We start from the raw sequence: 17,218 nt of genomic DNA, 5'->3' as shown, positions 1-17,218 counted from the left end.
TTAGTTAACTTTCAGCTAAACGTGTGTTTATACGCTCAAAGAGATGCGGGAAGAGACCTGAGTATTTGTTCTTACGTTATGTTTTGCAGCACGTATTGAATTGATATATTTTATAGATGCAAATTAGCTAGCTATAAAGAGGCACTTGCATTTCTGTGTGCAGACTTGGGTATCAGATACTGTGAGTGTGGCTTTTATTTTACTGTGTATGGTGAGGCAGGCGGATATACCTACATATTGAGTTTCCGTTTACACGACTACATATTCTAGCCATCTCATCAATACTTGTAGTTACATATATCTCATATAAATATTATCAAAGAAGGCTACTCTTGCAGAGAAAGGCATAGGTCCTACTCTAGTCAGGAAAGACAGTCTGGAACTCCACCATACGTACATTAAGATCAACATTTAGTCTCTTTTTAATACTAAAGGCAGCCACGTAATATAGAAGATTGTAAGTAGGGGCTATAAATGTAAGAGATTTGAATAATAGTTCATCAACATATTTTACTCTGTGTTTGCAAGCATAGCCTAACGTACTTCTTTCCTGAGAGGCCCCCAACTCTGGGAGGATCTCTCCCCTACCCAGACTCTGAGGGAGAGAGCTTCCGCAGGGCCAGGTTTTCTGTTTGCACATTCACTTCTGAGTATCCCGGGCTTTACGTGCAAACAGCTTTGAATGAAATGTGTAACCAAGATTTTAAAAAGGATCCAGGTTCTATTATAACCAAGCGACCTAAGTCTCTCATAGCTTTCTCCCATGGTGTCTCCTCGTTTCTGTGGGTGTAACTTTGGATGGACAGGGAGGATGGACCCCATCAGAACTGAGGACCGGAAATCAGAGCCAGGGAGCCAGGAAGGCTCTTTACTCACTCTGCCCTTTTCCACACACTGGGTCACCATGACGATGTTGTGAACATTTTGTTCCCACGCCATTTTCCAGAAGTCATCCTTGGTGCCCGGAAGCGGTCCCTGAGTGGCGATGTATTCTCTTCTGAAGTTGTTACCCTGTGATGAATTTACAATATGGAGAGTCAGAAACAATGGGCCTCTTCAGAGCTGTAAACAAAGAGCTAGCTGGGAGATTAGATGATACGAAGGCCTCTGCCAGGCTGAAGTTGAGAGTACAACAGGAACACAGTTGTCAAGGCTTGGAGATAGGAAGGAGAGAGGCAAAGCGCTGGGCCGTTGTTAAAACCACAAGCCCCTTAATCAGCTGGATCTGCTGTAAAGGGCAATGGAGAAAGATTCCAGCCACAGTATAGAAAATGGTTTTACTCTTGTATGTGCGTGCGTGCGTGTGTGTGTGTGTGTTTGTGTGTATGTGCATGTGTGTGTGCATGTCTATGTGTACCTATCTGTGTGTGAACGTGTACCTGTGTGTCTATGTGTACTTATGTGTGTTTAGTGTATGTGTCTATATGTGCCTGTGTGTGTACCTGTGCCTGTGTGTTTAGTGTGTGTGTGTGTGTGTGTGTGCGTTCTTATGTGTGTGTATGTTTACCTGTGTGTCTACCTGTGTGTATATGTGTACCTTGTATGTGTATGTGTACCTGTGTGTCTATGTGTACCTGTGTATGTGCATGTGTACCTGTGTGTGTGTACCTGTGTGTCTATGTGTACCTGTTTGTGTATTTAGTGTGTGTATGTGTGTGTGTCTATGTGTACCTGTGTGTGTACCTGTGTGTGTTTAGTGTGTGTGTGTGTGTCTATGTGTACCTATGTATGTGTCTATGTGTATATTACCTTAGCTCTGCCATCCACAGCCCAACCACCCACATGCTGCTTCTCAGCTGGCTAATCTTTATCCTTAGCACCTTGCCTGTTTGACTGAAGTCATCTTTTGTCTGTCTGTCTGTCTACTGGGTCACATTTTCCTATGCATTTTGTGGTAAACTCTAATCTCTTCTACCCAGTGTGGTCCTCTGGCTGGCAGGAAAATATCACAAAGGGGCTTGTTAGAAATGCAGAATCCCTACCTCTGCTCTGGATGGTGCTGTAGTCTGAATGATGTTAATGTTTGTATAGGAGACGCTGTCCTGGTAATACCAGCATGACACTGCCCCGTAACTTCAGTATCTTGACTGTTGAGCAGTTCTTAGAGATATAAGCCCTCTATACACCTCAGTGTTTGGATTATAGTTATCATTTAATTAACTAGCATTTATTGAATGTATAGATGATAATTTGAGGCATTTTCCTACATTTTGGAAAAGAAATAAGAGGCTCAATGAGGTGACTGAATTTGCTGTGTCACAGAGCCAACCAGGGACAAAGTGGAATTCAAGTCTGGGTTTTTCTGACTTTAACGCCTCTTTCTCTGCGGTGCGTGTGGGAGGCTGGCAAGATGGAAGCCAATATCAGATCCCAGAAGTGAATACAACTTTGAAGTGTGTGTGTGTGTGTTTGCCAAAGGCTCCAGTAACAAGAGGTTGGCCCTTCTGGCTTGGCAGCCTTACCCGTGGGGGCCATCTCCCCGGAGCAGCTCTAAACTTCCTTACGTCAGGGCCACAGAAAGAAAGCAACCTTCGAGCATGCCTCCTGGGTTTGTGAGAACTGCGTCTGCCCATCGCCATTGTGAAAAACCAGGCTCAGCCATGGGCTTTTAAAGTTTGCAAGTGTTCATAGGCAGGACAGCGGGGCAGCTCAGAAGGAGTGGCATCTCTGGTGTGTGTCATCAAAGGGTTATCCTGGGCACTGTGGCCTGGGGGTTCACTCACGGGGATGTAACTGGCGTTGATATAGTCAGAGCACGGGTCGTCGTCTACGTTGCAAAGCTTCACTCTCGAGGCATCATCTGGAAGAGATTTATGGACAGATTTGCGGCTGTGTCTTGGGGTGAATTTCCCATTTGTGCAGTGTAATAGTAGATTGCCTTATCTCTGATCCCCACGGCAGCCTCGAGAGAAGTGTTCCTCTCTCTGTTTAATAGGTGGGGCTCCGACAGGGTAACTAACTGGGGCATGAGACACGGGTGGCACAAGAAGGATGGGCACAGGAGACAACATGAAGCCCAGCTGTGATTTGCAACATGACACTTGCTTAACATGGTGGCCAGCGCTCGCTCTCTCTCTCTCTCTCTCTCTCTCTCTCTCTCTCTCTCTCCCGGAATGAGTATTATTCAACTACCTTGGATTGCTTTTACCTGATAGGGTAGGCTGTTTTTCTTTAAAAAAAAAAAAATCACTGACTGGAGACTATAAAGCAGACCTAAGGGAGGCTGCCGGAGCCCTGCTTTCACGTCTGATAAGTCCCTGAGGCTCCAAGGACAAAGATATGAAGGATGAGGGGAATGCAACCTGGTAGCCATCACCCCTGTGAGAGAAGTGCAGTGGCATTTTAAATATTCTTTATTAAATTCATTTAGAGCCCGAGAATGTATATATCCAGCTATGCTACACACACACACACACACACACACATCCATACACAACACATACACACATACACACACACACCATACACAACACACCCATACACAACACCCACACACTCACAAACACACACACATACACACACACATACACGCACACACACACACACACATACACACACACACCCATACACAACACCCACACACTCACAAACACACACACATACACACACACACACACCATTTACATAGTTTTTATGCAGTAGTGTCACAAATTCCAACAGGTAACTTACAGGGCAATATGTTGTTGTATCGATTTTTCCCTCGATTCTCAGGCAAGAGGGCAATGTCACATGATTGGTTTCTACCCACATCTTTTAAGTCCTGTTAGGTTAAAAAAAAGTTTGCAAGAATATATATATATATATATATATATATATATATATATATATACACACACACACATACATACATACATAATATAAAAGTAAGTGGACTCATACAACATTTGAAATACACACTAACATAAAGATATGAACAGGAGTTCAGTTTTACGGAACACCTACTCTTCCATATGCACGGGCTCTGATCATTTCTCACCACCACATGGGAGGTACCCCTAACCACCCTACAGGTGGTCCAGGACACGCATGTGACAAAGTTGAGAGTCATGCTCAAAGCCTGGGTACTCATGTCCAAGCTACACAGTTTCCCAGACAAGCAAATATCTCAGCTGAGGAACTGAGAACATATCGTTGAAACTTGTTCGTTCCGTCCCACCATCTAATCCAGAAAATGTTTGCTGTGTGGTTTGAGCTCAAACTGGCCTCCGAGAATAGATGGACTGCTGTCCCGGGAGCCAGTTCAGACACAATATGTGCTCTGCGGAGACCGTAAGCATCCCAACTGATTTCATAGTGCCGTTCGAGAGGGGATTCTACGGATGGGGAGCCAACGCTTCAACTGGGCCTGCGTAGTACCTCATACTCCTTGGAGAGAAGGTAGTTGGAGTCCGCCTGCAGCTTCATGAAATGCCCTTCGAACTGGTTTATCTTTATGGGACTGTAATTAAAAATAAAGCGAAAGGAAAAGGAAGTTACTGGAGAAACGGGAAAAATGCTATAACGAGTCCACATTGTACTTCAAAAGCAGATTAATTAATTAATATGTTTTTCTCTTACCAGGAAGTTTTCCGGTTGCTGTGAGGCAGGCAAAAAAGAAAGAAGAACCTTGTTAGCATACCTCACAGAATACCATCTTCCAGTGAATGCCAGCGAAAGAGACTCTGGCACTTACCCCTTCTGGCCCAGATTCAAGTGGACAGATAAAGGCCGATCCCTACGGATGCTCAGACGGGCAGATGACCTTTCTCTGCTATGGCTGAAACACAGGACACAGATTTCTTTATTCTAATTATGTTACTTGGCTTCCCCCATGTATGGTGAGGCTGGGAGTGCTCGTGCAAATGTGAGACCTTCAGATTCCCCGGAAGTCTGCACTCAGCCAACATCTCTCTGAAGCCAGGCAAGGAGATGGGAACAACATGAAAGGCATCTGTCCCCACTTAGGAACACGTCTCCAGGCCGTGATCACTTGCCACACTCAATAAAACTTTCCTTTAAAGAAGTCCCTAACCCAGAAAACTTCAGATGCCAGGTGCAAAGGTGAATCCAAAATGGAAAAAAATCTCAACGGCCGAAGAGGGCGTGGCTCGAAATGTGTGCTCACTATCGAACTCTTTTTAGTTCTTTCTGAAAATAGCACGGCTTAGCACGGCTAGTCAATCCCAAGATGCTCACACCAGCCATCCTTTTCAGGGTGTCTCAGCAAAGCATGCGGGCACACAGTTTGGAGCAATCTCTGAGGTAGCAGAGGCTGTGTACCCCAACTGTTTTGCTTGTGCAGAAGGATTTTGTTTCATATTTGAAGAGCTCTGCTGATGGCCTCTCATTCATTGGTGAGCCCCCCTCCCCCTCCCGTTCTCCACCCTCCCCACCCCCCAGTCATCAATCAGTTCATCATTGGTGTGTAGGGAAGCTGGAGAGCTGTGAGGCGTGAATTCAGAATTTGACTTTTTTTTTTTTTTTTTTTTTTACTGAGGAAACTGCGATGATTTAACCTGGAAAAACAAAACTGTTTTTCCCTTTCAGCCTAAGGGGGGTTTTTAAAGTAGCATTTCCAAGCTCGTGAGCCTGATCACTAAAGACATCTTTGTACTTACCTAGCTTTCTGTCTGCAGATGAAGAAGGCGACAAGGGCCACCAGCATGCCAATTAGAAACAGGCCAGCACTCACACCTTCAATAACTCCAAACAAGGGCTCTGTGATAACCCAGCCGGAAGCAACAAACAAGAGAGAAGATCAGTGGCGAGCAGCCAGTTTGACAGCTAGGAAACATGTCTTCCTTAGTAACATTGTTAATAGTGCCATTCAAGAGGCACACAGTGAGGAATTCTTGCCTGAAGGCCAGGAGGAGGCAGCTGAGATAAGGGTTGTGTATGTCTGGTTACAGGCAGGTTGGTTCTAGAGTAAAAGTTTATCGACTTTGGGAGTTGATGTATATCTCATAAAGGTGTGTAACACTATTACTAGCCCTCCTTGTGAAGAATTATATGGTCCTTGGGGTTTTAGAAAATCTAGCCAATCACTAAGGTATTTTAACAAAAGCTCACTTTTATTATCTTTATTTTTCCAGCCTCTTTCTTTCCTTTTCCCCCCTCCTACCTCCCTCCCCCCTCTCTCGCCCTCCACCCCCTTCCCATCTCTCCTTTTTTCTTTCTGCTTCTGACCATGTACACTTTCTAGTACATGCCATTGTGCCTAGACCCACATCTTGAAGTCCTGGGCTCAGTTCTAGCATCCTTATTCCTTGGATTACAAATGTATACCATCACATTCGATACACAGCCATTTTATTGAATTATAATTAATATACCATATAATTCACCATCTAATTGTCAGGATTTAATGGGTTTTAGTATATACATTATTTTATACATAGTAGCACAAATAACTTGGTAACATTGTAATATCCAACAAAGAGAATTCATATCTATTAGTCATTACTCATTTTCTCTATGGCTACTCTGGACAGTTCATAGAAATTAAGTCATAAATTAAGTCTTGTGACTGGCTTTGTTCACTTAGCACAATGTATTCAAGGCTTATCCAAATCACATATATGAAGAGTTATTTGGTTTTAATGGCTAAATAACATTTTGTTGCATGAACACATCATATTTTGTTTACTTGTTCATTGATGTATATTCAAGTTATTTCTACCGTGTTAGAACTTTGAAAGATGCTGCTATGAAGATTCTGTGGGGGTGTATTTTCATTTCTCTTCAGTATACACTTATCAGTTGAATTGTTGAGTCACATGACAGTATTTGCTTAGTATTTTTAGGAGCTACAAAAGCATTTTCTGTGTAACAGCTATCCTATTTTATGGTCTCACAAGCAATGTGTGAGGCTCCCTTCACCCAGCATCCTTACACAGCCCTTCAGTGGTCAAGGTATGGCATCTCACTATGGTTCTGACTCGCACCTCCCTCATGGCTAATGATCTCATTTGTTTCTTAGCATCTTGAGCGTCTTTGGAACAATGCCCATTTCAATCTTCTGTTCATTTTTATCTTATTTTTAAGGATTAATTTATCTTTATTTTATGTGTATTTATGTGTATTTTATGTGTACATTTTGCCTGCATGTATGCACGGGCACCATCTATGTCTGGTGACTGAAGAGCCCAGAAGATGGTGTCAGAGCCCTTGCAGCTGGAGTTATGAAGTGTTGTAAACCAGCACATAGGTGCTGGGACTCGAACCTGGGTCCTCTAGAAGAGCAGCCAGTGTTCTTAACTGGCAGAGTTAATTTGTCATTATTGTTGAATTGCAAGGTAAGAGTTCATTGACTACTAATGATTTGCAACTATTTCCCTCGTGTCCCGTGGGTCATCTTCTCACATGTTGGATGCTGTCTTTCCAAATATAAAAAGATTTTCATTTTGGTGAACCCCAGTCATTTATCTTTTTTCTTCTTTTATGTGTTTGATATTTTACCCAAGAAATCATTTCGTAGCTCAGGCTCACCCAGATTTCCTCCTGTTTCCTTTGAGAAGCCTTTTTGAGTAGCTCGTTTTGTGAGCTCCATGCCGAGACATCAGATCTGTTTATTCCATATCGACTTTCATTCCTCATCAGATCAACACAACTGTTCTCCTTTTAATGTGTGTATGACTCTACTTGGAATATTTGCTTAGCCATTTCCTTTACTGAACAACACGAATTTTTTGTTGAGTAACAGTAGGTAGTTTCGAGCAGGGAAGAGTTGTGTTTATGAAGCCCCTGCTTAGCAATAAATTACAAAGACTTCTAAATCCTCTTAGCTGGCTTCTGATCCCTCTTTGGCCTGAGATGGAGGAGATTATCTGTGTAAGCACGTAGGAAGGGCTGTGAGGCTAGGCCGTCCTTTGTTGCACAGCAGGAGAGACCTGCACAGCTTCCTCAGACTAAAAGGCTAAGAGGCGGAGCACACAACACAAGGAAAGGAGCCGCAGACTGGTGATGAGGAGCAAGGTGATGGGAGCCAATATGGTTCTCAGCATGGTGGAGATAATGGGGGGAGGGTGCCGCTGAGGCCACAGGTTTTGGCAGAATTGCCCAAATACCAGCTAAACAGACTGGGCGGGTCACTCAGCCTCTTGGCTACCACTGTCTCTCAACCATCAAAATGAGGGGTGATAGGTGCAGGAACTATTCTCTGTAGAATACAAAAGCAGCCTCACAGGGATGACTGGCAAGTGTCAGTCGCCATGACTACCCATGCTGCCCGTCAAACTTAAACATTTACGCAAAGCCTTTGTACTGGCTGGTTCTGTGTGTCAACTTGACACAAGCTGGAGTTATCACAGAGAAAGGAGCCTCCCTTGAGGAAATGCCTCCATGAGACCCAGCTGTAAGGCATTTTCTCAATGAGGGATCAAGGGTGGGAAGGTCCATTGTGGGCAGTGCCATCCCTGAGCTGGTGGTCCTGCTGTTCCATAAGAAAGCAAGCTGAACAAGCCAGGGGAAGCAAGCCAGTGAGTAACATCCCTCCATGGCCTCTGCATCAGCTCCTGCTTCCTGACCTGCTTGAGTTCCAGTCCTGACTTCCTTTGGTGATGAACAGCACTGTGAAAGTTTAAACTGAATAAACCCTTTCCTCCACAACTTGCTTCTTGGTCATGATGTTTGTGCAGGAATAGAAACCCTGACTAAGACAGCCTTCAAACTTACATCTTAATTTTAAAAATTATTATTATTGTTATTTGCAGTGCTGGGGAGTAGATTTGGGTCCTGCCCTGAGCTCTGCCACTGGGCTACCATTGATCTACAAGTGTGTGAAGACACACTGCCCTATAATTTAATTAACTAACTAGTTAATTATTAATTAATTTATTAATGTGCACGCCATGGTCCAAGTGTGGCAGTCAGAGGGCAGCTTGCAGGAGTAGCTTTTCTCTTTTCCTATGTGGATTTTGGGAGATCAAACTCAAGTTGTTAGGCTTGTAGGAAAGGTCCTTTAGCTAGTGAGCCATTTCACCAGCCCAAGATTTTTAATAATGTAAAAGAAAACATAACAGGCAGAAGAAAGGCAAAAATCACCTTTAACCTCAGTGTTTTGGGATATCATAGTTAATACTTTGGTGGTTTTCTCCACCCCTTCTTTTACTTAGACACTTTTCCCTAGTGTTTGAGAGGGATAGCTTCCAGGACTTCTTGTCTAAATGGTGGTGTGTCATTTGCATATCATTTGCATACAACCCCCACACCCCGTGCTTACTGTAAGACACCTCTGGATTAATTTAGAATGCTTATACGATGTGAATGCTTTGTCAGGAGTTAGTAGACTCTATTGTTTAGAGGGGAATGGCAGGAAGAGAAAGTGTGTTTCTAATTATCAGGAAGCCAGTTTGGTTCTTCCGTATTTCTGATACCCGGTATTGAACCTGCGGCTACAGATAGCCAGCTCTGTATGTATATTTCTGTCCTGCCTCCAACAGAGAAGAGCCCTTTGCACCAACTTATATTTTGACCCATGTGAGCTCCTGATGTTTTTTTTATCCCCTTAAAATTTTGTTTTTGGTGGAAAAACATCATGGGCCTCCACCCTCCTTTAAGATTAACTCTCCTTCTAGCCTGTTTTATAGAACCAGTATAATCTCTCTGATCCACATCAATCCATGGTCACACGGAGATTAAAGGCCAAGGGAAAATAAATATCCTCCCCCAATCAGGCAAGTCACCACCTCTCCCCACTAAAGACCCCTGTCGGTGATGTGGTGACTAGAGAAGGCATGGGTGGGCGGAAGCATTAGGTTTACCTGACTCCGTGGTGATGGGCATAGAGAAGAACGTGTCCGAATAGAGAGGTTTTGTGAACTCTTTCAAGCCCTCATCAAATAGCTGTGTAAAAGCCCGGATGCTGATTCTGGGGGTAAAAAAAAAAAAGTTATTTAAATGCAAATCAGTAGGCAAGGATAGTAGGTTGGGCTGAAGACCTACAGTATGCAGGTCCTCCACCCCCCTTTTTTTTAGGAGCCAGGGATAATAAGAGGAACAGAATCTAGATCTGCATCATCCCAGAAACCCCAATCCCAGGGAGGAAGTGAGACCGTAAACGCATAGATGCAGTGTGTTCAGTGAGTGATAGTGAGTGCTGCTGAGGCGCAATGAATAGAGCAAGGGTCACGGTGGTGATTGCCGTTAAGGTAGGCAGCGTTCTGACTACATGGGGCTATTTAATATGTGGCTCTTCCTTGTGTTTCAAGAAGTTATTCCTCCTCTTACCAACTGTGCCTAGCCTAGTGTGTCCTCCATAGACCTGAACTGAGCATGTGAAAAAAAAAATACAAGAATGTTGAGTTCTAGGAAACAAAGGTTTGTGCTGTGGGTTCTGGAAAGCACACACAGATGCCATGAGATGGTGGCAAGGTTAGAGAGGGTTCAGCTTGGCTCCCTTTCTTCATGAACATCGGATGAACAGTTTTGTGCCAAGTACTTGGCACCATGTTCTGTAACCGATGAGATGACGTCTCCCCGGTTACACTGAACCCTTGAAGTCCAGGGAAGAGAGCAAGTAACTCCGTAGAGGCGTAGAAGCCATGGGGACTATTCAGGATTCGAAGGACTGTGGGGCTAGGGGCTGTCAGTAAAGCCAGAGGAGATTATCACCGCCCAACTCTGGCTGGCAAGTATGACGTAGAGCTGGCTTTGTAAGCAGGGAGGGGGAAGGTCATAAAATGGATTGCAAAGGTTCAGAGGTTCAGGAGAGCTGTGCCGCAGGGATCTTGATGGAGTGAGGGTTTAGCGGGCAAATGGAAGGACAGAAGCTAGGAGGTTTGATCTGGACAACTCTGTGATGATGTGCAGATGGGGAAGGCAAGGAAGAGAGCTAGGATACTGGTTATACCGTGACACAGCTAGAAAGTAGCAGGGCTGGAGCCCGAACGAAGGGGCCTTCCCCGGGGCCGCGGCACCGCTGTGGGTAGGAAAAGTATGGCCTGGGAGATTGTCAGCCCTGGTCCAGACACAATCATCCACGGTTTCTTATTTGTTCTTCTTGTGAGATTCGGTACCTATGCCCCCTCTTGCAGATTCTCTCTCTGCCACTTCAGTTACCTAGTCAATCGTGGCCCCAAAAGATTACATGGAAAATTCCAGAAATAGACGATTTTAAAATCGTAATCTGTTTTACGCCATCCTGAGTGGCATGGCGATAGCTCACTCTGTTTTATCCAGAGTACGGGATATTCTTTTGTTCAGTATTTTCACAAGCTGGCGTGTAGAAGGCAGCCTACATGTGTAGGCAGGCGTGCACACTCCTGTGAGGCATGTGTGGAGGCCAGAGGCCAGTCTCAGGGGTATTTTCCTTGTGGATTTTGTCATTGTTGAGATGGGGTCTCTCTTTGGTCGGGGTTTACAGATTTCAGCTAGGCTGACTGCCAGTGAACCCTAAAAAAGATTTCTCCTTATTTCCATAGTTCCAGCTCTGGGGTCACACGCACCGCTCGGCCCAACTAAAATGGAGAGAAGCTGATACTGTAGGGCTCAGTACTGTCTGTATCCCAAGCACACACTGCGGTGCTGTGGCCAAAGACGGGGGACTGTTCTCTCCTTCTCTAGCTGTAGGTCATGACCCCAAAATGACCATCACAAAAACACAGATGCTTACATTGCAGTTCATAACGGCGGCTAAGTTACAGTTATAAGGCAGCAGTGTAATAATTCTATGGTTGGGGGTCAGCACAACATGAGGAACTGCACTAAAGGGCTTAGAACAGACCCACTCCCAGTCATTTGCTTCTTTCTATAGGAGAAGGGTTTCCAGGAGGATTCTGCTCAGTTTCTTTGAACCCAAGTAACCAAGAAACTGAGGACTCTCTTGACCCTTACAGAGACTCATAGAGTCCTGGTTTCTGATCCTGTTAACTTCTGGCCTTCTCTAATAACTGTTTTCCTTTGTGTGAATCCATGGGCTTTTCTGACCTTTAGATTCCTGGAGGTCATAGCAAGTTTGGGAAGAGTCCTGGTGTTTCCATGGAGTTCCTGCCCAAAGCAAGCCTTTTGTTTTAGGGAAACCATTCTGCTTGCCTTTGCTGGTGTGCGTGTGTGTGTGTGTGTGTGTGTGTGTGTGTGTGTGTGTGTGTGTGTGTGTGTAGAGGCACTCATGCACTCAAGATACGTAAGCGTCAGTAAGACCTTGTCCCTCATCAACCAGGATGCACATCGGCTCACAGGAAACCTGGCTAGATTATCAGATTTGCCATGACGACCAACATGGAATGTCCATTCCCTGAGGGGGAGAAATGGGATGTCTGTGGTCTTATCACCCAAGACATGAGCTTTGTCTTCCTTTCTCCTCAGGATGCTATTTGGAGTGTCTTTACTTGCTTTTGGAAACACAATGGAGAAAAAGAACTCCACACATCCCTGCTGCTGGCTGCAGCTGTGCTCTCTGGGGGCCAACAGCAAACAGCTGCTCCATTCATCTGCCACACCAGAGGGAGGAACACCCCTTTGCCTTCATTCAGGGCTCCCTTCAAGAGTTCTGCCTGGACCACAGAGCACTTTTGCGTTTGCACACCTTAGGGAGTAGGTATAATTTCAATCTCACTATAAGTGTATGATAGCGCTTCATATTGTTTGGGTCTCCCTAAACTCAGTCTATTTGAAGCTTTCACGGCAGCAAGCATCGTAAATTACTTGGCAAATGCTTAAGCGGTTGCGGGATTAAAAAACAACAATCTATTAAAAGCCCCCAGCACGTCACACAATGAATTGGAGCTTTTGTACAACGTTGAAAGCCCTCTTTGCACATTACCTGTGAATGGAGGCAGGAGCCAGACTTTTATAAATTACCCTCTATAATATAGAGAGCTCTCAAAGCGCAGGCCATTAATCTGCAGGAGCTCATATGTAGCAGCAGCAGCAGCAGCAGCACGGTAGGCCGGATACCTCATAATGCCGCACGTCTCCCTAGCACCCGACAGCAATGCATCTCACCTGTAGGCGGTGTGTGGCTTCAGTGGTCCATCGCAGAATTTTTGCTGACTGGGATCACATTTGCCACCAAGGCTGTCCATCTCTCCTCCAAGCTTAATGTTAAAACTTTTTGAACTGCGGTCAGGGTCGGGACTTTCCGCACATTTGCTGGCGAAATAATTGGTCTGGTAGACGCGGATGGAGGCATTGTGTCTGTACTCCAGGTAGGAAGGGAGAGGATGCTGCTGTTCTGGCCTCAACTCATCCATGCCTGCAGGAAGAAACTCACAGTTAAAGGGGTGTGTGTGTGTGTGTGTGTGTGTGTGTGTGTGTGCGTGCGCGCGCGTGAGTGTGTCGATTGAGTGCTATGTTCCTAAGGCTACATGCTTGGCCACTCTCTTTAGTTACCCCATAACACAGATTCTGGGATCTCAAAAGACGCCATGAAGCTATGTTTTTCTAAAATGCATTTAATTTCACAATTACACATGTGCCCAACCAGTTTCCTAGAATATCAGATCAGCCAATTACGTCAAAGAATAACATGTGCCACAGCTCCAGAGGGTGCTAAGTCTTCACCAAGAGAGTGAGGCTACTGAGTAATCCCTTTGCCTCGGGCTGGAGAGATGGCTCAGTGGTTAAGAGCACTGACTGCTCTTCCAGAGGTCCTGAGTTCAAGTCCCAGGAACCACATGGTAGCTCGCAACTGTAATGAGACCTGATGCCTTCTTCTGGTGTGTCTGAAGACAACTAGAGTGTACTCGTGTACATAAAATAGATAAATAAATCTTAAAAAAAAAATAAACCCTTTGCCTCATCAAACTCACTGTAGCTGCGGAAACTCGAATGACACAGGGGACAGGGAAGAGATAAGAAAAATCACATCCCAAGGCAGAGTGGTTGTCCCCTAAGGGCATGCGTATTCATAGTCTTCTCCCTGCTCTGTTATCTTGAGCACAATTTGATCCTGGCTCAAATGTGTCTGCTCACTCTGAGAACTTCCCAGAACACCCTCCTTGTCCATCCCAGCCTGCTGTGTATTTAGGCACCGTGAATTAGTTTTGATGGTGCTTATGGGGGGAACAATAGTATAATAAGGACACTAAGTAGAGATGGGATTCTGTCTCCAGTGTCCTTCAAGAAGTGGGTTTATTTCTGCATCTTAGACCTTATTCAGTAAGATATACTCACAGTGAATATATCTTAGAAAACATTCTTTCTGATTTGTTGGCATTTTATTTATCTGTATCTGGGGGAGCAGATTTGTGAACAGAGAGGGAATTGACCAGGAGAGATTAATTCCCATAACTGAGGTCCTCCCAATACTATATTTTGAGCCCTCATTTTAGAAAGGCTCTAGACAGAGACTTCTGGTTTTACTTCTCTCTCCTCTTCCCAAGGAGCCTACTGAAACCCTAAAGCACCTTTCAAAAGATTCTCTGGGTTCCTCCTTTTATACCTCTCTTCTGTCATACTCTTTAGCTAGTAGAGCCCCATTTGGACCAGTGCAGATCAGTCCCAGATGACAACAACCTTCTGCAGTTGGCTGGGTTTTGTTGCTAATTGACCTTCCCTGAAATGGAGATATTGTTTTGTTGGCAATAGTTGAAAATGAAGATTGCATTTAGGATGAGTGTACACAGATGGATTGCTATCATTGGGTACCTAGGGACCATCGCCCAACTCTGTGGTCGGCAATAGCAGAAACCTACCTGGCTTCGGAGCACAGTGCCAGCCGCTCTGCGGGTGTGAGACTTTTGGTTCCTGCCCTAGATGCATGTGGAAACACACTATCTCCATTGCTGCCTAATTAAAGTCTATTCACAGCTCACAAATTTATCTCCAGTGCCGGGGTGTGAGGAAACCGGGGATGCATCATTGACCCTTGAAATTATTTAATTAATTATGCATAACCAATTTAGTACAACTAAATAGGATGTAAAACCATACAGACTGTTAAATACCCACTGAAACTAAAATATCGTTTAGTCTAGAGATTGTTCCAGTGTTTGCCATGTTTAAAAATTCCCCTTTACCCGAAAACGGCTCAAAATTTGTCAGAGATGCTTAGGGAAATTCATGTATATTTAGCCCCTTGAATAATTCTGAGAAATATAAGGAAGATGAAATAGACCGATATCCCTGTGCACACTGGCATCCCTTTTGGAGACTCAGCACCTAAGGCCTTAGCAGCAAAGACATACGTGAATACACATAACTCCAATTCACACCTCCTTCAGGTGCTTTGACAGAACGTGTCAGTTCTGAAGGTCACAATTCAGTTACGTACAACTACGTGTGACAGTGCAGAGCACTTGCCCAATCTGTGGAAGCTGGGTGTCCCCGCGCTTTCTACAAAACTGCACAATGAAATACACTGCTAAAGATTAAGAGTTGAGTGTGGTGAATACGTGTCTGCAATCCCAAGACTGTGAAGAAACTAAGGCCAGAGACTCGTGAGGTTTTGAGGTTAGCATAGGCTACAAAGTGAGGGGAAGGCCAGACCAAGTTACATAAAAAACAAATAGACAAACACGACAATAACAACAACAACAACAACAACAACAACAACAACAACACAAAAACACCCTGTCACCCAAAACAAGCAATAGCAAGACCAAACGAACAGAACTCAGAAAAACAACCTCCATAAAGCAGTGGTGCTTCAGATGGACATCTTTTCTCTCTTGTAAGCTTTTGGGAATTTTTGTGAATTGATGCATGGTTTGGGAGTAGGTGCCTGTCTATGTCATATAAAGTGAGATAGATAAAAGGTGTTGTGATATATTGCTACTTACTGGCAGAATTTGAGAGAGAGAGAGAGAGAGAGAGAGAGAGAGAGACAGACAGACAGACAGACAGACAGACAGATAGACAGAAAACAAAATTGATGGGTAGCCAAGAGGATATTCATGTATTTCCAATTGTGCTTGGGAAATAGTAAGGGCTCTAAAAATAAATGATCTTTGTCTATAGGATGTATAGGATGGTCTTAAACTCACAGTAGTCCTCCTGTCTCAGCTTCATAAGCACAGGGTTTGTAAGTGTGGGCAACACTGTCCAGCTCAATCGTTACCGTATTTGTTATTTTTATGATTCTCCTGTTGATTACTCATTACGCCCGGAGTTAACAGGGTTCATTGTCAGAGGATCCTCCGAGACAGAACTGAGTATCTAACATTTCATTTTCTACACTTCAAACTTTCTCATGGAAGGAGCCCTCTCACGACCTTTAAGAAGTCAGTTCTGTGTCTTCGAGTTCATTAACTCGTCATTACTCACTGTCAGCCTCTCTCACCACCACGGCGAAGTATTTAACAGCCCCATTGGTGTCGCTGAACCAGCTGCAGTTGACAGTGAAGTTGATGGAAGATTTGCTGATCAGCACATCCTTCTCATTCACTCGGATATGTGGAGGCGGCGGCGGGGGGCCTGGAAAAGAGGGGAAGTCGCTGAGAAGGGTCACGGGGCGCTTTCTCCTCCAAACAGGTCAGAGAGGCAGGGGTCTGTAGTCACCTCGGCCTCTGTGCTCTACCGAGGTAATGTGTGATTACAGCCTCCGTGAGGAAATCCTCCTCCTCGCCTGAGCAGAAGTAGGCAGAGGAAACGCTTTGCCAGTGGCGCATTAGGCGCAATGGAAGAGGCGTCTCCTCTGCAGGATTTCCTCAGGTTGTAGCATCACATGGTTTGAAAGCCCCACTGGTTATAGATTAACTAGATCAGGCAAGATGGCGCACTTAAACCCCAACTCCTTCGGGCACTTTAACCTTGATGGCATTTGTTAACGCAAAACTTTATTCAGAGAAATGTCCCCATTTTCCTGGAGTGTTTGAGAGGTTCTCCAAGTAATAACAAGACAGGATTGTGTGCATGTGGACTGTGTGCAAGTGAATGGGATTGGTGGAAATGACCGAGAGAGATTCGAAGCCCTCTACCCCTGTGTGACAAGGGGTCCCACTCGGACCTTGGGGAACACTTACGGTCTATCATGGTGATGGTGCTGTCTTCAACTACCTCACTGGTCACGCCGGCCGACTGCACCTTGATGGACACCAGGTACCTCCTATGAGGCACTAACATCATGATGTTGAGCAGTGATTTTTCTTTCTCCAGCTTTCTGGAAAACTCAATTTCTTGGGTGTCCATTTTTCGGCATTCAATGCTGTAGCCATCGAAGTCGGAGTCAGGTGGTATCCAAGAGCAGGCAATGGCCGTCGAGTTCTGAGGGCGGCAATGCAGGTTTTGGATCTTGTCTGGCTCTGTGGGAGCAAGGGGTAAGAGACACAGGTCAGCCTCATGGAAGACATTTCCTCCAGCA

At 44.8% G+C, this 17,218-nt stretch overlaps 1 protein-coding gene across 1 annotated transcript in view; it reads right to left on the bottom strand.

Annotated features, from left to right (window-relative positions):
* Positions 1–17,218, bottom strand: part of Ptprb (protein tyrosine phosphatase receptor type B) — a 101,696-nt gene that overhangs the window by 15,779 nt on the left and 68,699 nt on the right. The window contains exons 19-29 of the mRNA XM_032912622.1: positions 16,881–17,159; positions 16,183–16,332; positions 12,922–13,171; positions 9,741–9,847; positions 5,598–5,697; positions 4,673–4,756; positions 4,558–4,575; positions 4,357–4,438; positions 3,670–3,760; positions 2,724–2,800; positions 877–1,011 (exon numbers count right to left, since the gene is read on the bottom strand). Coding sequence (XP_032768513.1) covers positions 877–1,011; positions 2,724–2,800; positions 3,670–3,760; positions 4,357–4,438; positions 4,558–4,575; positions 4,673–4,756; positions 5,598–5,697; positions 9,741–9,847; positions 12,922–13,171; positions 16,183–16,332; positions 16,881–17,159 — 1,373 coding nt within the window. The remainder of the gene's footprint in view (positions 1–876; positions 1,012–2,723; positions 2,801–3,669; positions 3,761–4,356; positions 4,439–4,557; positions 4,576–4,672; positions 4,757–5,597; positions 5,698–9,740; positions 9,848–12,921; positions 13,172–16,182; positions 16,333–16,880; positions 17,160–17,218) is intronic.

The sequence above is a fragment of the Rattus rattus genome, chromosome 1 (genome assembly GCF_011064425.1).
Source record: "Rattus rattus isolate New Zealand chromosome 1, Rrattus_CSIRO_v1, whole genome shotgun sequence".
Classification (NCBI taxonomy): Eukaryota; Metazoa; Chordata; class Mammalia; order Rodentia; family Muridae; genus Rattus; species Rattus rattus.
This window is presented reverse-complemented; position numbering and strand designations above follow the sequence as displayed.